The sequence below is a fragment of the Leopardus geoffroyi genome, chromosome B2, assembly GCF_018350155.1.
Source record: "Leopardus geoffroyi isolate Oge1 chromosome B2, O.geoffroyi_Oge1_pat1.0, whole genome shotgun sequence".
NCBI classification, from domain to species: domain Eukaryota; kingdom Metazoa; phylum Chordata; class Mammalia; order Carnivora; family Felidae; genus Leopardus; species Leopardus geoffroyi.
In genome coordinates, this window is record NC_059332.1 from 117,104,399 (window position 1) to 117,118,389 (window position 13,991).

Here is a 13,991-nt window from a genome sequence, read left to right on the forward strand (position 1 = left end):
ATGATCATTCTTTGATGGTTTGATAAAAAAAGGTTATATAGGTTATATCTTTAGGGTTTATTCTTCACTTCCTCATTTAACGGACAAGGATGTTCAACTGTTCCCTTTTATTCCCTTTACTTTGCTCATTTTTGTACCATGTTATTAACACTTCAGTGCAAAACTAGTCTAAAAACTAGTGCAAAAGACAGGTCTTAAAGCAGCAGTTCTCAAAGTAAGGTCCAGGGAACCAGGAAGTTACCGAATACTCTTTCAAGGCACCTATGAGGTCAAAACTATTTAATGCGTAATACTAAGGCATTACTTGCCTTTTTCATTCCCATTCCCTTATGATTATTCAGTGGAGTTTGCCAAAGGTGTAAGACAGGTGTTGGTGCAACAGACTGAACACAGATATAGAGGTGAGGACCCAAATGACTTCTACTACAGTGAAACACTGGAGTGGATAAAATGTAAAACCATGGCACACTTCTTAATAATTTGTTTCAGGGGGTGACTGGGTGGCTCAGTACAGTAAGCATCCCACTTCAGCTCAGGCCATGATCTTGTGGTTTGTGAGTTCGAGCCCCACATCAAGCTCTGCACTAACAGTGCAGAACCTGCTTGAGATATTCTCTCTCTCTCTCTCTCTCTCTCTCTTCCCCCCCCCTTCTCTCTGCCCCTCCCACACTTGCACACGTGTGCTCTCTCTCAAAATAAACTTTAAAGAAAATCTTTTAAAAAATAATTTGTTTTAGAAAATATGACGATTTTTCATAAAAATGTTATTTATAGTAACTGTAATACTGTAAAGTGGATTAATAATTTCCAAATGTCTCAATTTTAATTTCTAATTTGGCAAATATCCATAGGTATAATAACTGATATAGACAAAATCACTACTCTCATAGTATTTGTTGTTTACTGATCAAGAAAAACGATTCCTTAGTCTATGTATTCATGTTTCATAGGCCAAGAACAGAGGTTAGCGACAAACTTCCATGGAACTCAATCCAAAGAAATTCTTCACATTCCAAAATCACTTACGGCCATCCTCATCTCCTCAAAATCTTTCATGAAACCATAATTTCTGTAGAACTATGTGTATGCCTTCTGTCTTGGTTCAGCCACAGCAGACTTCTAAGTAGCTGCAAAGTTCAGGGAGCCAACAAATGCTCCAACAATAGGAAATCACAGATTCTTAGCCAGAAGGCCACGTATCTGAGGTTTTGTCAAAGCGCTGGAAGCCATGGTAGTTATTGTCCTCAATACCAACATCCTTCCTGACTAGTGAAACAAAAGCTTTTTGAAGTCCCTCAGTACTTTTTAAGAGCCTAAAAAGGTTATAAGACCAAAATGTTGACGTTTCACTGTCTTAAAGCATTTCCTCAAGCCTACAACTTTTGGAATTGAGCAGCTAATTCCTTTCAAGCAAACTCAACTCCAAGAGAGAACTTTCTATAGTTCTTTATGAGAATATGAAATAAAACAGCAGTAGACATCATTAAATATATAGTCTAAGTGAATTTCCAGCATAAGTGTTAACGGTGCAGTGCATGGGGGCTGAGAACGTGGGGCCAAACCACAGGTGGACAATCTTGTCTCCATCACTTACTAGCTATGTGACCTCTGGCAAATTACATCACCTCTGTGTCACCTCAGCCACTTCATCTGTAAGATGGGAACAACAGAACCTACCTTACAAGGCTGTGGTGAGGATCAAATGGCCCAAGTAAAGACTCAAAAAGTGTTGCGTTATCACTACATTTCTTTCCTACAGCTTTTTCAATAAATTCAAGATTTCGTGCCTTTCCTTTTTGCCTAACTATTACTGTAAGGTAAGAGAAAACATGATAAGGCTAATACTCTTATTTGATAAATGGTTTTTTGATCCTATTCTGCAAAAAGTCCCAATAGGTAGGAATTATTACAGCATATTCTAGGTGGGGACTTGAGACTAAATATGGCCACAAAGCCCATGCAAAAGAAGGATGCAAATTCAGATCTTCTAGATTCTAAATGCAGTAATAACCATTCTGTTCTGCTCCATTTTCTCTGTCCACCAGAGCATGTGGGGAGGAATCTAGGTGGATCGGTACTGGTATAGGACTGTGAGCCCCTCAAGGGCTCATACAGACTCATTTCCGTATCCCTACTCTACCATAGGCCTGGCACACTGCAGGGGTCCTGTCCCAGTCTGTTCAATGAATTAAGACACACACCCTACAGGGAGAAAAGCACAAAATCAAGGTCAGTGAGGTACAGGGCCACTGGCTGGATGCTCCCTCACTGTCCTGTGATTTGTACTGAGCTTCACAAAATCACACAAAACTTGTCACATTTTCTTCAGGCCTGGCCCCAGAGTTCTGCTAATTGCATTGTTTTCTGAAGGGCTGAAACAATCTGATCTACCAACCATTTATTCTTTTTATTCAGTTCTAAACGTTTCCTTTAAATCAGTAGCTATTGATCTAATAAGCCAAACACATGTAATTTAATTATTTAAAGACCTAGCTAAGGTAAATGTTTAGAGAAACCTGAAATATTATTAGTTCAAACATTTGATTTACCAAGCAATATATGTCATGAACTTGCTTTTATTTATTTATTTATGTATTTATTTATTTATTTATCATTGTGCTTTAATGAAAGGAGTTAGTTCTTCATCCCAATGTTTAATTCATAGCAACAGCTTTAAATATTTATGAAGTCCTCTGTCATTTTTGTTTAGTTAATAGACTGGATGGTTCAGTTCGCTGGCTAAGAGAAGGCAATGCAATTTCAGCAAAAGAAAAGCTCTTTGCCTTTTGAAAAATGTGCTTCAAGAATGAAGTGAAATAAAATTTCTCAAAAATTATAAGGTCACTGGTTCTCATGTGTTACTATAAATTAATCGGGTAGCTCTCCCCGACCGCACCCCTCTTTTGCAGACCTCACAATACAAAGGGCTCCTTAGGCACTCCATCAGTAAAGATGGACTTTGATGGACTTGACTTTAATACATCAAGTCACTTCTACCTTCAACTTGGAAAGCAAGAGAATCTATTCTTACCTGGTCAATTTCCACAGATGACTTTTTTTTTTCCTGGTCTGCTAGGAAAGACATTTCTTAACTAAGATTTTTCCATGTATAAAATGTGATTTTATGACAGCATTTCATTGTCATTTTCAGAGGATGAATATTTTTCTAGACAAATGAACTTTCAAATTTAGTTTTTTATATTTCCTCAATTTTTCAATTTTTTTTAATGTTTTTTTTGCGAGCGCGCGCGCGCGAGAGAGAGAGAGAGAGAGAGAGAGAGGCAGGCAGAGTGTGAGCAGGGGAAGGGCAGAGAGAGAGGGGGACACAGAATTCAAAGCAGGCTCCAGGCTCCGCGCAGTCAGCACAGAGCCCAACACAGAGTTTTAACTCACAAACTGTGAGACCATGATCCAAGCCAAAATCAGACTGAGCCACCCAGGCATTCCAATATTTCTTCAATTTTTTTAAATGGAGACCAAATAGCTGTAATTTAACCTTTTCTTGACAATTCAGGACTATAACCCTAAACACCTATTTTTGCATTGTGGACAAGTGTGTCTGCTTTGGCTTTCAGTGTCCTCATTCAATCCTGAAACAACACCTCTTCAATGTCCTCCAGAGTTGTTCCATTCTCCAGCAAACTGCCAAGGTGGGCCTCCATGCCTAGTTTTTGGTATTTAGTATGCATGGAGCTGTGTTACCAGACAATCAAGGTCATAATTCAATAAGAATCCATAGGACACTGAATAAAGACCTAAGAACTAAATATAGGCATGCATTTAGAATAGAGGCTTTACCACAGTTACACTTTTTTTTTTTTTTAATTTTTTTTTTCAACGTTTATTTATTTTTGGGACAGAGAGAGACAGAGCATGAACGGGGGAGGGGCAGAGAGAGAGGGAGACACAGAATCGGAAACAGGCTCCAGGCTCTGAGCCATCAGCCCAGACCCCGACGCGGGGCTCGAACTCACGGACCGCGAGATCGTGACCTGGCTGAAGTCGGACGCTTAACCGACTGCACCACCCAGGCGCCCCCAGTTACACTTTTAAAATTATGGATCTTCAAAATTTCAGAATCCTTAATGTTTAGTCTCCAAAGTATGCTGAAGGAGTATTATTAAATTTCTATTGTACATGATGGACCCCACAAGCCCAGAATCTTATTGATAAAATATCCCAAGCTACCCTGAACAAGTTGTCACCAGCACCAATACAGAGCCACTTAAACTCACGCCTAAATTAAATACACATAGACCTTCAGGGCACATAAAGTGGAGTCGACATGGTCCTTCCAGGAAAAACTTGAGCTTCCAAAATTGAGTCCCTGAAGCCAAGCCTTTGCTTGTATGAAAAACAGGAATTGTTTCCTTGTTTCCTTGTATGAAAAACAGGAATTGTAACATCTACATCATGAGATCATTTGATAAATTACAGAGCATATTTTCTGAGATACAGTGGGTACACAAAACAAAGTAGTAGCTACATTTTCAAACTGAACCCCATGAGAGGTTATAAAACCTGATCTACAAATTTAAGAGGAGAAATCTGAATCTGCTGTGAGAGATCATAAAGAATTAACAAAGACTATACCCAACGTTGTAAGAAAAAAGAAATGAATTAAAAAATGGAAGTCAACACAGAACAATGTATTACATAAAGCTTACTGCTTATTTACAGAAGCAGGGGAGCATGGAGTAGAAATGGTATTTAAGGTTTATCTGCTTAGACACCTGCCTCAGAGTGATGAATATAAATATTCATTCCATCAACCATGCTGAGGACTCGTGAAAGGCTTACATGCCCATGCCTTCTATAAGACATATGGATAAATGGGTATAGAGATGAACAGATGCATATATGCATAGATAAATACCAGATTACATTGACAATAATTATCAAAAGCATGGCATCTTAACAGCTTAAAGGATTATTTTATACAGTGTACCTAATGTAAATTCACAACCAGAGAGGACTTAATAATAAAGTTAGAGACCGAACTAGACCCCAAAGGATGAGTTAAGACTTTCTTGGTAAACAGGGAACAACAAGGAGGCCCAAATAGGAAGGTCATTTTAAGCTTGGGGCACAACATGAATAAAATCAAGAGGGTAGGTAAGCAGAAATGTTAAGCAGAGAATGAAACAAGAAAGGAAGTTTTGTTTTTAAGTCTCTAAAGTAGCTATTAATTTATATTCTATTCTACTTCTGAATGAACAGCTTAGAAGTCAACAGTGTCTTCATTTTTTTTTTTTTTAAATTAGACTCTACGGTGTTTCACTTAAAACCCCTTCCATCTGTTGAGATATGGACTGCCCACTACACTGACAGTCTGGGAGTATAGGTCATCTCTTTAAGCCAAAGGATACGTACTCCTTTACTTTTCCCATCAGGTATAAAAACAGATTCTTACAAATATATGATAAAGCCTGGAAACAACTTAGATGTCCACCATTAGGGAAAAGGTTGAATAAATTTTGATGCATCTTCACAATGGAGTAGGATATAGCTATAAAAAAAAGAATGAGAAACATTTCTCTATGTTACTATGGAGTGATTTCCAGAATATAATGCTAAGTCAAAAATAACAAAAATTCAGGGTTGAGAAAAGTGTGTATAGTGGGCTACCATTTATCTGAGAACAGAAGGTTAAACCATAAAGTTAAAATAAAAAAGAATTTACTTAGAAGGTAAATTTACCTGTAAGGGGACAGAGAGAATAGAATGATGGCTCAGAGACAGAAGCCAGACTTTTAATACAACTTGTTTTTAAATTTGACTTCTGGACCATGTAAATATTTTACATGCTTACAAAACAAAATTACATTTCAAAAAAGCAATCCCTAAAAATTGAAAATAAAATGAAACCATTTACTCAACCAAGTGTGCAGTTGGTGGCTTACCCATATGGAGAATAACTATCCTTTGTAACCTAAAGCACAGTAATTTTATCATTACAGTCCTTTTGGGATATATCTCAAGGATACAAACAACTGAAGAGAAGAAAAACAAGTTTAAACTGTTTCCTAGTAATCATATTGTTAATAGCAGCGTTACCATTGTTATTCTGAGAACGCTGTGCATTAACTGAGGATAAAACAAACAAGTAATTATATGTGTTCTAATTATATCACCTGCTGTATCCTGAGAACGACTATTCTCGGCATGGAAGAAAGAAGATCCACATGCACTTCTGGCCTCTGAACAGGCTTGAAGCAATGACCAACCCACAGAAAGGAACGGTCCTGGTGTCCTGATCATAGTACACAAAAAGTACTTCATAGTACACAAAAGTGTACTTCTACTAAACAGACCCAGGGTTTCTTGCAGGTAACAGAAAATTCTAGGCCTAAAGCAGAAAATATGTCACATACGCAGGGGAAATTTTGTCCAGGGTCATGTCATATAGGACTACATCTAGGAGTTAAATTCTATTTTTTAGAAGAAAATTAAAATACAACACATTAATTGGTCACTATTGAAAGATGCTAAGGAACCAAAAAAATGACAATTGGTCAATTAAAAGGAAACATTTTAGAAAGTTTTTCTTAAAAAAGTATTCAAGTTAATAAATGAATAAAAGAAGAAATGAAAACATCATCCCGTAACCATTAATAAACTAATGGATCCAAGCACTGGTTAGCTGCAGCTGCTGATTTCACAAAATGAGAAAGACTTGATATTTTGTCTCTTGATATATGATCACATATGAAGTAATCTTGATCAAAAAAAAAAAAAACCCTGAATCTGTTAAATCTATCATCAAATAATTTACAAGAACAAGAAGAACATGAGAAATTGGAGGGGGAAAATTCTCTGTAACTTAATAACCAGGTTTCTTCAACAAATAAATTTTGAGGGAGAAAGGGAAGGAAGAAAGGATAGTGAGAAAGAAGGAGAATAATGAATGGAGAGAGAGGGAGGGATTAAAAATCTTAAAAGACATATCAACCAACTGCAATGCATAAACCTTAACTGGATCCGGAATCAAATACATTTGAAAAAACAATCATGAAATGGCTGATACAATTTGAAATTTGAACACTTACTGGATATTTGAAATTAAGAACTGTTAGCATTTTTTAGGTACAGTAATGGTAATATGGACATGTTTATAAAAACCCTGCGATTTTTTAGAACTACATATTGAAATATTTATTGATGACAAAATATTAAGAGATGTGTTTCAAAATAACACAGACGGAGCATTGGTGGGGGGTATGGATAGGTCAGGATTAGCCATGGGTTAATGAACGTTGGGGCTAGTAGGGAAGTAATGGGAAGTTCATCGTATTTTTTTTTTTAACTTTTGCAGGTGTGAATTTCTACAAAATAAATAACGACATTTATTTTTAAAAATATAAGACATTCAGTAACAACAAGAACACTCAATACATGAAGCTTAATTTCTAAATACTATCTGCTACTAAAAGAAACCAGGGCTCCTTGAAGAAATGGAGTCTTTCAAGTCTGAGGGAAGGAAAGTACAAAGTAAGCCTGGAACATCTATCTCATCCTAGAAAGCAAAGAAGTAAAAGAAATGAGGGCATGTTAAAATGACATAGGAACCACCCTGAAGGGTTCCCACTGGTCAAATTTAGGTATATTTGAACATTAAAGGAAAAAACACAATGATTATTTAACAATGAATTAAAAAAAAAAAAAGGAAGCCATCAGTCCACAGTGATATTCAAAAACAAAGAGAGAAAAGGGAGAGAAAGTGTTACACAAGATTGCCAATCAATCAATATGGAATTAAAAAATTAGAAAATCACCATTTCTCAAACGCTAGTTTAATTATTGTTTCAGGCAAGGATTACAAATGCATGGGGAAACTGGTGGGCAACTGGTTGTTACTGACAAATGGGATACTCACCCAGTCCCAAGTATAACAAATTAGTACTAATTGCATACAGGAAAAGGTATCTTAATACGGAGATCTGGTGAACATCTTCTTAACTAGGTGATCAAACTTCCATCACCAATAAAGGGGCCGTGTGACAGCATGCCCCTCTTTTGCTGATGCAATCAGAGACATAAACCTCATCTTTGCAGTAGTTTGGCCAAAAATGTTTAACTTGAATCCAGTCATGAGGAACAGACAAAGTCAGAAATTTGATTTGGACTCTTCAAAAATATTAAAGAAAAAGCAGGGGATGTGATCTACATTCAAGGAAACCAAATGATATGATATCAAATGTAATGTACAACTCTTACTCAAATTCCAGATGGGGGTAGGGAAGGAAGAAGCTATAAAGGACAATATTATGGCAACTGGGAACATTTTAATATGACTGGTATGAAATACAATTATAGCTTTAGTGTTCAACTTAAGTATTATAGCTGTGTTGTTTTGTAGGTCTTTGTTAAGCTAAAACAAAGTGGGTGGGTGGTGCCTAGCTGGGTCAGTGGGCCAAGCATGCAACTCTTGATCTCGGGGTCATGAGTTCAAGTCCCACGTTGGGCACAGAGCTTACTTTAAAAAAAAAAAAAAAAAAAAAAAAAAAAAAAAGCAAGCGCACAGCCCATAGCACAACATATAAATAGATAATGTAGAAAGAGGAAAAGCAAAGTTTGTGAAATGTTAACCGTCAAATGGATCTACATGAATCCTGTAGGGCTGTTTGCTGTACTATTCTTCCAACTTCTCTATGGGTCTGAAATTTCCAAAATAAAAATCTGGTGAAAAATATACTCTTCTATTTAGTGAAATCTGAATAGTGCACTACGTACAAGTAACGGAGCGTCATCGCCTCTGCTCTTCTGGGGCTTCTCCTTGGAACTCTCCTTCTGATTGACTGCTTGCTCTGCAAATGATACCTCCAGGTTGATGTCTGTTTCAGAGGCAGGTGCCTCCTCAGGGACCAGTGGGATCAGCTCTTTTTCACCAACAACTAGACTAGATGCCTGGTCTGGGAAAAGAATGACTCAATTAATGTATTTTCTTTATTTCTTTTTTTACGTCTTTATATCAACTGTATACAAACCTCTGGAGGAAGTACTATTTACTATAGTCAGTAATTAATGGATATTTTAAAGGCAAAACGTATATGCAAAGAATCCTACCAATGGTGCATGGAGGGTATAGGGAAGGTGAAGACTAGAGTCCATAGTTCAATTGTGGAATCTTTGTTGGAGGTCACAATTCTTAGACCAGGTCAAATTCCAAAACTGATGGATGATCTCAAACTCTGAATGAAAAGCCTCACAAAAATTCAGTAGACTTGAATGGTTTTTTGTTGTTGTTGTTTTTTACACTGGGAGATTAAAAGCAAAAACAAAAAGTGGGGAGGGGGTGGAAAGAAGTTACTTTTACTCTCTCTTAGAACTAGTGATACACCATTTCACTTTCTAACAGTGGAATAGATTCCTGGAAGAAATCTCTTCAACACCCCTCCTTTCCTTTCTGGAATGTTACCTACCTATCAGAGTAAGAATTCCAGAATAAGAGTTGGTACCAAAAACTTACCACAGTGGGAGTCAGCTCTAGAATGGTACATGAACTAACAGATTTTTCACCCAATTATATCAAAGACTAGGAAGGTTCTCACAACTATAAACCCTGTCAAAAAAAAATCTGGATATTTGTATCAACATTTCAAGGGTGTATAATAGTTTAACAATTTTTTGCCCGTTGTTAATCCTCTAGGAAAGAATTTACATTCGAAAACCTCTTTGCTGAAAACACCAGCTTCAAAGCTTTGGGGAAGATAGTTCTAAATTAGACTATTTGCTAAGTTTTTGGTTTAAACACAACTCACATTATAAAAACCTTGGAACCAATGACAGGATTACTGTTATTTTTTTCATTGCAGACTTTTAATTCATAGCAGACAGCTCTGAATTACAAAATAAACTTACACGCTGCATTTACATGCTTATATATTAACACCACAAGGCAACAGAAGGTAAAGTTGATTTAAAATTTTAACAAAGGCATGCCACTTACATATTATGCCTGTTATTAAAACTACTGCCTTCAGAAAACTCTATTTGTAGTCATTTAAATTAAAAAAAAAAGTTTGCTTCACCCAATGGAAAATTAGGAATAAACACGAATCTAGCCTCATTACTTCTGTTTGATTAGCAGGGGAGGCTTCTAGGAGTGTGATCCGCAGTCACGGGACTCTGTGTTCAGACGCGCCCCCTGCTGGGTTTAATGCTCTACCCTTACGGCCTTGGAATCTGAACAAGAAGTCACATCTTCAGTTTGCACTGGGCCTTGCAAACTACAGAGGTGAACGTGGTAGCATTTCCCAGTTAAAAAAAGGCAGTAAACACTGCCCTAGGCCAATTCCAAAACTAAGAATAAATTTGAAGCTCTTCGATGGTAATTATCTGCTGCTACCTATGGCACATTTACGTATTATTTGTGTTGTCGTTCCAACAGCTTGTGACAATTTTTTAATTAGAATAACTAGACCTTTTTACAATTAATTTTTAAAGTATTAACTGAAATGGCCAAAGCACAATTTTAGTTTTCTTCTCTGCTGGTTTACACTGTTATATGTTTTACTGTGAATATGTATATTGGTTTCCTAGGAAACCATTCGGAGAGGGGGGAAAAAAAAATGAGTAGCCATTTTCTTAAATTAGAAGCTACCTTTCCAGAAGCAGAGTGTGTACAGACAAGAATTTTAAAGCTACCCCCCCTTTTTTTTCTCCTCACCACCCCCATGTAAGAGTTACAATGAACACCACTGCCTCATACACACACACACACACACACACACACACACACACAATGTTCTCTGATTTCAAAACTGAGGGGAGAAATTATAATTAAATTGCAATATATTCAAACTATATGAATTTGCTCCAAAACGTGGCAAAAATAAAAGAAATGAATATAAAAGCCTAAGAGATCAAACGGTAGATCAAGTTATGGTAGACAGTAGAAGAAACAGTTTCAGGGGTGACAGAGACATCGCTACAAGAAATGGATAGTTAACCAGCTAGTTAAAAGCATCTATGAATCAATGACTTACTCTTAGAAAAGTTAACAGAGAATTCAGAGATAAACGTTTTGACTCTTAAAGTCCTAAAGTGTAAACAGTATAATTTCCTTATTCTCCTTTGGTTGTTAAAGTGAACAATAGCACTGGCTTATAAATATTTGACAAAACTCCTTCAAGTTTTTCAATTGTTCAAAATATCCCAAAGTGCCTTTATTTTTAAAGAGACTTTTCCTTCCTGCATGGTCATCAAGAGAAAATAAGTAAATATGCATATTAACATGAAAGTTTTAAAGTTATTTGGATATTATTAAAATTTCTAAGTGTATGTATAAAAACAATGGGCCTTGTATAATTTGATGAAAAGAATAATAATTAGCAGATTCATTGGAAATGGGACAACTCTTGCAACATTAAGACTTTATGACTTTTTCATTTAGGATAAATATCTTTTGTTGAACATCAAGAAAAGCCTAAGTATGGGAAAACATTTAAAATAGAAAATGTCACTCACACCTTCAGATTTCAAACAGAAAGAGGTCCACTTTCACACTCCAGACAATGTTTTCCATGCATTTCATTCTGAACCTTTCAAGGTTTACATAAAACTGGTTAATTTACTGTCTATCGAAAGAATGTGGCATTGCTCACAACAGGTGGAGTGGTACATACTCAGTGACACGGTGCTACACGTATGACATTACACATATAGTCTCATTATTCTGATCAGAGGCTCTATTCCAGCAAAAATAGTTGTAATTCAGGCAAGTTGGTCACATTTTACTCAGCTGCTGCAAGCAAGGTGGGAAGTACTCATATAATGAACTTGCCCTCCAGAACTTCTGTTTATATAGCCTACATCACCACCTCTGGTGACGGGGGAACCCATCAAGAAAAGACAATGTTTTCCTCAGTGTTCACTGAGCAACGGCCAGTCCCCCTTCCCCAAAGCATCCTCAGCATTGGCCTAAAAGGTTCATCTGTCTCTCTCAATGATCTAGCGCCCTGACAGGCCAGCACCAGCTATTTCTAGCTTGCTTGCCCCTTCAGTGTTTACTGGTACACAGACTTGGGGAAACACTCGGTAATATCATTCTGATATTTAAAAAAAATAGAAGCAAAGAAATTTCCACGTAACAGCAAGTGCTTTTACAGATACAAATATATAGACATGTATGTGTCCATCCACACTCACATGTACACACTTATTTACCTATTCATTTGTTTTGAAAGGCAGGGGCACAGGACAGAAGTTCTGAGAAAAGTACGGAAAGAAAAATGGAGATACTGGCTGTTCCAAGACTCCAAAATATCCCTTATAATCTGGGACTGACCTGATTGTGATGAGGTCGGGAACACTTCCCAGTCCTCCACAGTCTACCTGATACTCCTCCCTACTGCTTCCAGTCCAAATACAATACTATTAGTGGCATTAACACTCTTAAAAACATAAACAAAACAAAAGGGTAAGTCCCTGGGCTGGAATCTGGCAGCCACAGACCACCTCTGTTAAAGTTTCTAAACAACACAGTAAGGATTAAATTTTTAAGCTTAATTTAGAGTATTTTTTTTCTTTTTGCAAATAAGTGAAAAAAGCTATAAATTCTTCCCTGATTAAGTGCCAGTGAAGCTTACCATTTATTTTCATCCATGCCATGGAATTCTAATCTATTTCTGAAATAACAGGTATAGAAGAGAAAAAGTAGGAATAGGAGAGAATTATAATGAATTGCCCCCCAAAATCCTAACTTTTAAGTCTTTATGAACTTTCTGAAAAGGAATCCATTTATGAATTGAGAATTTATGATTTCAGAACAGGACCCCAAGTTCATTGGCTCCACTGACTAGCCGTATGGCCTTGGGAAAGTGACTTCACATTTGCAAACATCAGTTATGTCATCTGTAAAACGGGTCAAGAACAGTACCCACTACACAAAGTTCTTGAGAATAATAAATTAGGTAAACATCTTCACAAGGTACCTGGCACATGGTAAGCATTCAGGAAAACGGATTATGCACAGAGATATAGAACAGAGATACACTAACATTTAAAAAAAAAAAAAAATCAATGGGTGCTATATTCTCAGCCTTATGTAATTATGTACTTGGGCACTTTATATATTAGCATTTTAATAAAATTTGTTTACTAGAATTTGAAGGTGAATATTTTAAAAGGTTATATCTGTTTGTTATGCTAATCAATAGGAAAATACAAGAGAACAGGTCCAACATACCATCTTTTCCTTGATATTTGTTTTCATTTGTTCTGACTGACTGTGATTCAGTGCCATCTGGAGCCTAAAGATAGAAAGTGGGCCATTTAGTCATCTCCAACTCACAACCAGAGAAATGGTATTGTAAATAATTCCATTACTAACCTTTAGAGTATAGGAAACATACTCAGAACTACAACAACCACAGAAAAAAAGTCCTGCGGTTACAATCAACAAGCAATCATCCAACAAATATTTGATTACCCACTTACCAACTTGTAAGACACAATACTAAACCCCATAGGGAATATGAAAAACACGAAGAGTGTCCTTGTCATCAAGCACACCACTACTCAGTTGAAGGGAAAAGGCAAACTCATAACGAAAAAAAAAAAAAAAAAGCTGATAATATCCAGTGACAGAGGAGTAGATAAAGAATGTGTGATCCATCCACACAATGAAATATAATTCAGCAATAAAAGGAACTTGAGTACTGATACAGGCTACAACGTGAATGAACCCTGAAAAAGTAAAAGGAACCAGTTACAAGCTATGATTCCTTACCTAAGAAATGTCCAGAAAAGGCAAATCATAGAGACACAAGTAGATTAGTGGTTACTTAGGGGTAAGGAGGGGAATATAGGAATGATTGTTAAATGGGCTTTCTTTGGGGGATAATGAAAATGTGTTATAAATGACTGCGGTGATGGTTGTAAATCTGTGAATATCCCAAAAATCACTGAATTGTAGACTTTAAAAGGATGAATTAGATGGTGTATGAATTATATTCTGATAACGCTGTTAGAAAACAAAATTACAAGTT

At 36.6% G+C, this 13,991-nt stretch overlaps 1 protein-coding gene across 7 annotated transcripts in view; it reads right to left on the bottom strand.

Annotated features, from left to right (window-relative positions):
• The window catches only part of ARHGAP18 (Rho GTPase activating protein 18), a 194,931-nt gene that overhangs the window by 39,115 nt on the left and 141,825 nt on the right, over positions 1 to 13,991 (bottom strand). For all 7 annotated transcript variants that reach the window (XM_045499538.1, XM_045499537.1, XM_045499541.1 and 4 more), the window contains exons 4-5: positions 13,190 to 13,253; positions 8,734 to 8,912 (exon numbers count right to left, since the gene is read on the bottom strand). In XM_045499538.1, the coding sequence (XP_045355494.1) occupies positions 8,734 to 8,912; positions 13,190 to 13,253 (243 nt within the window). The remainder of the gene's footprint in view (positions 1 to 8,733; positions 8,913 to 13,189; positions 13,254 to 13,991) is intronic.